General features: G+C 45.8%; 1 protein-coding gene across 1 annotated transcript; it reads left to right on the forward strand.

Moving 5' to 3' along the window:
- The first annotated feature begins 725 nt into the window (after positions 1–725).
- On the forward strand, positions 726–1,229 carry ZFP41 (ZFP41 zinc finger protein). The gene has a single exon (XM_065895348.1). It carries the CDS (start codon positions 726–728, stop codon positions 1,227–1,229), a length of 504 nt encoding a protein of 167 aa, XP_065751420.1.
- Positions 1,230–7,958: the final 6,729 nt, after the last annotated feature.

Raw genomic sequence — 7,958 nt, forward strand, 5'->3', positions numbered from 1 at the left:
AGCCCACATTCCAAAACTACTGAAGCCCACGCGCTTAGAGCCTGTGCTCCACCACAAGAGAAGCCACTTCAGTGAGAAGCCCGTGCACCGCAACGAAGAGTAGCCCCCGCTCACCACAACTAGAGAAAGCCCGCACGCAGCAACAAAGACCCAACGCAGCCAAAAATAAATAAATTAATTAATTAAAGAAAAAAAGAATTCCTCGGTTAGCAACTGAGTAAACGATGATGCCATCTACTGAGATGAGGAAAACTGGGAACAGTGAGGTTGTGGGGGGTGGGTTTCTGGGAAATAAGTGCTCTGTTTGGTCATGTCCAGCCTGAGACTCGTTAGATGTCCAGGTGGGATACGTGAGCAGGGAAGGGAAGGGGGCCATGTTCCCATGCCTCCCGCACCCCTTCCCTGCCCATCTGCCCCTTCATAACTCAGCACTCAAAGACCTCATGGCTGTGTTCCTCCCAAACATTCGTTTAATCTAATGTTCGTGGTCTTGTTTCTCTCCAGCCTCAGAAGGGTTGTTGGTGCTCTTCTCTTTGTTGCAGAGTTTCTGTTCCAGAACTGCAGTTACCAGCTTGGAAAAATACAGTGTTGTGTCTAAAGCAAGACCTTTCTGAAGAAGTGGAGTTACAAGGAAATTCGTAAGGCTGGAGAATTTTGCTGCTGGTCGTTCTCCTTGGCCCTTGCCGGCTTCCAGTGGTCCTTCCTCTCTCCTGGGGACAAGAAGGATGGAAAAGCCCACAGGCAAAAATAAGAAGGCACAGACCCCAGAGGAAGAAGTACATGTTCAGAAGGACACTCCCAAGGAAGATAAAGCATCTAGGAAAAAGAAGCCAAACCAGAGACCCACTTTGGCCAAAAAGCACAGTAAGGAACCCAGCCTGAGTCGTGAGGACGAGGAACACATGTTTGAGGCCTTCAATGCTACATTTAAAGAGGACTTTGAGGGGGTTCCTGTGTTCACTCCCTTCCAGAGGAAGAAGCCCTACGAATGCAGTGAATGTGGGCGTGTCTTTAAGCACAAGACGCATCACGTTCGCCACCAGAGAGTCCCTACTGGAGAGAAGCCCTTCCAGTGCGCCCAGCGCGGGAAGACATTCAGGCACAGCTCCGACGTGACCAAGCACTGGAGGGTTCACACCGGAGAAAAGCCCTTTAAATGCAGTGCGTGCGGCAAAGCCTTTAACTGTGGTTCAGAAGACCCACACCGGAGAGAAGCCGTACGAATGTAAGGAATGCGGGAAAACCTTTGCCTACAGCTCATGTCTTATTCGCCATCGGAAACGTCACCCACGGAAGAAGCACTGAGCGTGGGGAAGCCATCCAGACTCAGAGCTTTGTGCCCGCGAAAACTGTCCTGGCAGGCCTGCCTGGGGCTCCTCCTCCCCTGGCGTCTGATCGGGCTGGGGGTCCTGCCGTCACCAGGAAAACCGCCCCAGCCAGGTCAGCAAACACCGGTGTGGCCAGAGACCTTTCTGGTCTAGAGAATCTCCAGGGCAATACATCATGGTAACAAGGCAGCTCCTCGCAGCTGTGGCACCAGGGAGGCGAGTGTACAAACTGCTGTCCGGGGGACAGGCTTCAGACCCGAGCACAGTCAGCACCTCCCACTGCCACCTCCGCCTGTGACTCCCATGCTGGCTTCGGCCCTCCCACCGGCTCCTTTGAAGACTGTGCTGCAGACCTTTGGCCCACTGGGTCCCAAGTCCATCTCCGTGCAGCCTGGCAGGAGGCCTGTGGCCCTGAGCTGGATGGTAGCGCTTCCACAGTGAGCACTGGGGACCCCAGTGTCCCCCTGGCTGGCTGTGGTGGTAGTGCTGTGCTTTGTCCTCTGCCTTCCCTCCTCTCTGGAGAAACATTCCTTGAACTTGGCCCCTGCTCCCAGGAACTGGGCTCCCTGTGTGTCCTCCCACATCAGCCATCATCCCAGCTGAGCAGCCTTGACTTACCAGGTGGACCACTCAGGACACTAAATGCTACCACTGTGGGAGCTTCCTGCCCTGGCCACATGAGGCCCTGGGATGTTGACGGCAGCTTGGATGCAGCCTATACCTGCCATGCGGCCTTTCAGACACGAGACGGTGGGCCTGCCCCCCAGGGCCAGCTCTCCGTTCAGGTTAGTTCCACTTCTCTGTGCTTGGCCCCCAGGTTCCATCCTACCCCCTTCACATCCACATGCTGTGCCTGCCTTGGTTTCCCTCCAAGAGTGGTCTGGATGGGCCTCCATGTTCTCCCGGGCGAGGGTGTGGTTTGTCCCAGAATTTCAGCACAGTATAAGAGGGGCGAGGTGACTGTCATCCAGGAAGTAATAGGGCTTTTTATCAGGAAAATGTTGATACCTACATTTTCAGCTCTTTAGACCCAGAAAACTAATAATGGCCTTGATCTTGGGGGCTCCTCCATCAGGAGACAGGAGAGAGTGCTTCCAGTGGAAACATCCCTCCAGGTTAAGATTTTTACTCTTGTTCTTTCTAAAAGCTATGACGTTATAACAGCTCTACCTGAGCTGGCACCTCTGCTTCACAGCTCGGCAGGCCCTCCTCCTACCCCGACAGGCAGGCCCCAGGTGTGACCTGTGATCCTGCTTTCACAGTCCCGGAACTGGAGATGCGATGAGGCAAAGTTGTTCAAACAGGTGCCAGGGTCTGGCTCAGGGAAAACACACCTGTGATCCTGGGTGGGGAAAGGTTGCTATAAAGGAGGTCACTGGGACATTTGGCAAACGTTGGGTCTAGACTGTCCACAGGGGAGGTGGGGGGGCACATCAGTGTCAAAGCTCCCTGGTTTGATGGCCTGCAGCCATCCCAGACAACGTCCTTGTCATGAAAGATGCATGCTGAGGTCTTAAGGGCCACAGGGTCATAACATCTGCAGTTTGCTCTCAAAGGCTGAGCAAAGAAGCAATAACAACAATGCAGATTGGCAGGTTGACAAACATTTTCTGTTAAGGGACAGATAATCACTGTTCTTGGCTTTGTAGCCATAAGGTCTCAGCTCAGCCATGACATGCAATAGCAATCACGGCACAGAAACAGCCAATAAGGCTTTATTTACAGAAGCAGGCGGTGGGCCAGATTTGGCCGGTTCCAGATGAAGGGTATGTGACACGTTCCAGGGGTGTCTGCATCTGCTTCGGTTTGGTTTGGTTTTTATTTATGATGGTTTATAATATACCATGATGGATATATTGTTATATATAAAATATTGTATAAATGTACCATAAATTACAACACATCACATGTACTATAGAAAAATTATCGTTTTTTATGTTATTATGTTTCCACGTTAATACCAATGGGAAGCATTTTTTGTGGCTGCATAATGATCCATTAAATAAAAAGTTGACTTAACCTTCTCCTAACAAAGGCATGTAGGCTGTTTCCAGTTTAGGTCATTAAAAACAATGCAGTAAACATCTTCTCCACATTTAGGGCCAACAGGACGGGTTGCCAGAAATGAGCTGATGGGGAGATCATTCGCAAATTACCTTCCCCCAGGTTGTGCTGCATAAGTGCCCCAGCAGTGCACAGGTAGCAGGTGGGTTTTAATCTCCCCAATTTGATGGGAGAGAAGAAGCATTCTAATCTGGTGTCTTCGAGTTCTAGAGAGGAAGCAGGTGGCAAAGAGCGTAGTCTCTCAAGCCAGGGGTTACTGACTCGACCCTCATGCCTTGGAGATGTGGGACCTCGGGCCCGTCTTTCACCTCCTTGTGCCTGTGGTTCCTCAGAGGTGACTTGGAGGCATTGACAGTGCTCAACCTGGTCAGTGACTGTGTGTGACCTCAGTGCCGTGCTGACCCCCAGTTCAGCCACTGTCAGCTCCGGTCACGTGTTAGTGTCCTTAGTGAGGGGACATTTTTCCACAGGCATGAGAGGTGGCTGTGCAAGCAGACAACCGTCAGTCCCTCTCTCAAGAGAATGAAATCAACCAGGAAAACAAGAGAGACATGAGAAAATAAATCACACAATCAAACTAAAATCAGTCCACCGTCTTTTTTGCCTCCTGTCATTTTGGTTCAGACAGATGGGCTCATTTCCCATTTCTTCTGAGTTAACCATTATGATACCACATCACCACCAAGCACTGAACCCAAATCTTTCAGATAAATCTATTTTGATGGGTTTTTTGTTTTTTGGGTTTTTTTGCTATTGCTCTTCAAATGAAACCCAAATTCCAGAAAAAGAAAACCTTCTAAGTAGCCTGAGTCAAAGAAGAAAAACATGGGCTTCCCTGGTGGCGCAGTGGTTAAGAATCCACCTGCCAATGCAGGGGACACGGGTTGGAGCCCTGGTCCAGGAAGATCCCACATGCCACAGAGCAGTAAGTCCATGCACCACAACTGCTGAACCTCTGTTCTAGAGCCCATGAGCCACAACTACTGAGCCCACACACCACAACTACTGAAGCCCCCGTGCTCTGCAACAAGAGAAGCCACCACAATGAGAAGCCCGCGCACCACAACAAAGAGTAGCCCCCGCTCACTGCAGCTAGAGAAAGCCCACACACAGCAACGAAGACCCAACACAGCCAAAAATAAATAAATTTTTTAAAAGAGAGAAGAAAAAAGCATAATGAAAGTTATAAAATACTTAAACCTGGATGATAATGAAAATACAACTTGCCAGAAATTCTGGTGCAACTAAAGCCAAACGGAAATTTGTAGCCTTATGTGACCAGCAGAAGAGCTGGAAATCAACAAGCTAAGCACCCAACTTTAAAAGTGAAAAAAGGCCAACAGAATAAACTCAAAGTAGAATGGAGGAAATAAATTATAGAAATTAATACGACTAATGGGAATGGATACCATGGAGAGCATTTTTAATAAAAGTTGGTGCTCTGACAGGACTATGAAAATTGACATTCCCTGGCAGTGGAATCCAGAAAGAGAGAAGGAAGAAGCAAAGGAGCTCCTTTAGGAGTGAGAAGGAGAGCTCCATTAGGAGTGAGAAGGGGAGGATAATGGCAGATACATCAGAGATTAGAAGGATAAACTGTCGAACCAAGAGATGTGAGAACTCAAATGAAGTGGGTTATAGAAGAAAGATGAGTTACTGAAGCCAACTCGAGGAAATAGCCTGAAGAATCCTCTAACCAGACAGATTGCTTTCATAGTTGACATAAATTCATAGATGCATAGACAACATAAATTGCAGAGGAAGGAACACTCCCAAATTTGTTCTACGAGGCCACCATTACCCTGATACCAAAACAAGACAAAGATACCACTAAAAAAGAAAATTACAGGCAATATCACTGATACTATGCAAAAATCCTCAACAAAATAACTAGCAAACCGAATCCAAAAATACATTAAAAGGGTCATACACCATGATCAAGTAGGATTTATCCCAGGGATGCAAGGATTTTTCAGTATTCACAAATCAATCAGTGTGATACACGACATTAACAAACTGAAGAATAAAAACCATATGGTCATCTCAATAGATTCACAAAAAGCTTTTGATAATATTCAGCACCCATTTATGATTAAAAAAAAAAGAAAACTCTCCAGAAAGTGGGCACAGAGGGAACATACCTCAACGTAATAAAGGCCATATACGACAAACCCACAGCTAACATCATACTCAGTGGTGAAAAGCTGAAAGCATTGCCTCTAAGATCAGGAACAAGACAGGATGTCCACGCTGGCCACTTTTATTCAACATAGTTTTGGAAGTCCTAGCCACAGCAGTCAGAGAAGAAAAAGAAATAAAAGGGATCCAGATTGTAAAAGAATAAGTAAAAATGTCACTGTCTGCAGATGACATGATATTATACATGAAAATCCTAAAGATGCCACCAGAAAACTGCTAGAACTCATCAATGAATTTGGTAAAGTTGCACGATAAAAAATTAATACACAGAAATCTGTTGCATTTCTATAACAACAAAAGATCAGAAAAAGAAGTTAAGGAAACAGTCCCATTTGCCTACATATCAAAAAGAATAAAATACCTAGGAATAAACCTACCTAAGGAGGTGAAAGACCTGTACTCCAAAAACTACAAGATGCTGATGAAAGAAATCAAAACTGACACAAACAGATGGAAAGATATACCATGTTCTTGGACTGGAAGAATCAATATTGTCAAAATGACTATAATCCCCAAGGCAATCTACAAATTCAAGGCAATCCCTATCAAATTACCAATGGCATTTTTTGCAGATCTAGAACAAAAAAACCTTAAAATTTGTATGGAAACAAAAAAGACCCTGAATAGCCAATGCAATCTTGAGAAAGAAAAACAGAGCTGGAGGAATCAGGCTCCCTGACTTCAGACTATACTACAGAGCTACAGTCATCGAAACAGTATGGTACTGGCACAAAGACAGACTTATAGATCAATGGAACAAGATAGAAAGCCTAGAGATAAACCTACACACCTATGGTCAATTAATCAATGCAAAGGAGGCAGGAACATACAATGGAGAAAAGACAGTCTCTTCAATAAGTGGTTCTGGGAAAACTGGACAGCTACATGTAAAAGAATGTAATTAGAACATTTTCTAACACCATATACAAAAATAAAATAGATTAAAGACCTAAATGTAAAATCGGATACTATAAAACTCTTAGAGGAAAACATAGGCAGAACGCTCTTTGACATAAACTGCAGCAAGATGTTTTTGAATCCACCTAGAGTAATGAAAATAAAAACAAGAATAAACAGATGGGACCTAATCAAATGTAAAAGCTTTTGCACAGCAAAGGAAACCATAAACAAAACAAAAAGACAACCCATGGAATGGGAGAAAATATTTGCAAACGATGCAACTGACAAGGAATTAATCTCCAAAATATAGAAACAGCTCATGTGGCTCAATATCAAAAAACCCAATAAAAAAAAATGGACAGGGCTTCCCTGGTGGCGCAGTGGTTGAGAGTCCGCCTACCAATGCAGGGGAGACGGGTTCGTGCCCCGGTCCGGGAAGATCCCACATGCCGTGGAGTGGCTGGGCCCGTGAGCCATGGCTGCTGAGGCTGCACGTCCCGAGCCTGTGCTCCACAACGGGAAAGGCCACAACAGTGAGAGGCCCGCATACCGCAAAAAAAAAAAAAAAAAAAAAAAAGGACAGAAGACCTAAGTAGCCATTTATCGAAAGAAGACATAGAGATGGCCAAAAAGCAGATGAAAAATGCTTAACATCACCAATTATTAGAGAAATGCAAATGAAAACTACAATGAGGGCTTCCCTGGTGGCGCAGTGGTTGAGAGTCCGCCTGACGATGCAGGGGACACGGGTTCGTGCCCCGGTCCGGGAGGATCCCACGTGCCGCGGAGCGGCTGGGTCCGTGAGCCATGGCCGCTGAGCCTGCGCGTCCGGAGCCTGTGCTCCGCAACTGGAGGGGCCGCAGCAGTGAGAGGCCCGGGTACCGAAAAAAAAAAAAAAAAAAAAAGAAAACTACAATGAGGTTTCACCTCACACTGGTCAGAATGGCCATCATCAAAAAGTCTACAAATAATAAATGCTGGAGAGGGTGTGGAGAAAAGTGAACCCTCCTACACTGTTGGTGGGAACGTAAATTGGTGCAGCCACTATGGAGAACAGTATGGAGGCTCCTTAAAAAACTAAAAATAGAGCTACCATATGACCCAGCAATCCCACTCTTGGGCATATATCCAGAGAAAACCATAATTTCAAAAGATACATACACCCCAATATTCATTGCAGCATTATTTACAATAGCCAAGACATGGAAGCAACCTAAATGTCCATTGACAGAGGAAAAGGTAAAGGAGATGTGGTATATATATATATATATATACACACACACAATGGACTATTACTCAGCCATAAAAAAGAATGAAATAATGCCATTTGCAGCAACGTGGATGGACCTAGAGATTATCATACTAAGTGAAGTAAGTCAGAAAGAGAAAGACAAGTATCGTGTAATATCACTTATTTGTGGAATCTTAAAAGAAAATGATACAAATGAACTTGTGTACAAAACAAAA

This window comes from Phocoena phocoena, chromosome 17 (genome assembly GCF_963924675.1).
Source record: "Phocoena phocoena chromosome 17, mPhoPho1.1, whole genome shotgun sequence".
NCBI classification, from domain to species: Eukaryota; Metazoa; Chordata; class Mammalia; order Artiodactyla; family Phocoenidae; genus Phocoena; species Phocoena phocoena.

Bases quoted from the DNA above. Each gene is read 5' to 3' on its own strand.
- ZFP41 (XM_065895348.1), top strand. From the start codon at position 726: ATGGAAAAGCCCACAGGCAAAAATAAGAAGGCACAGACCCCAGAGGAA.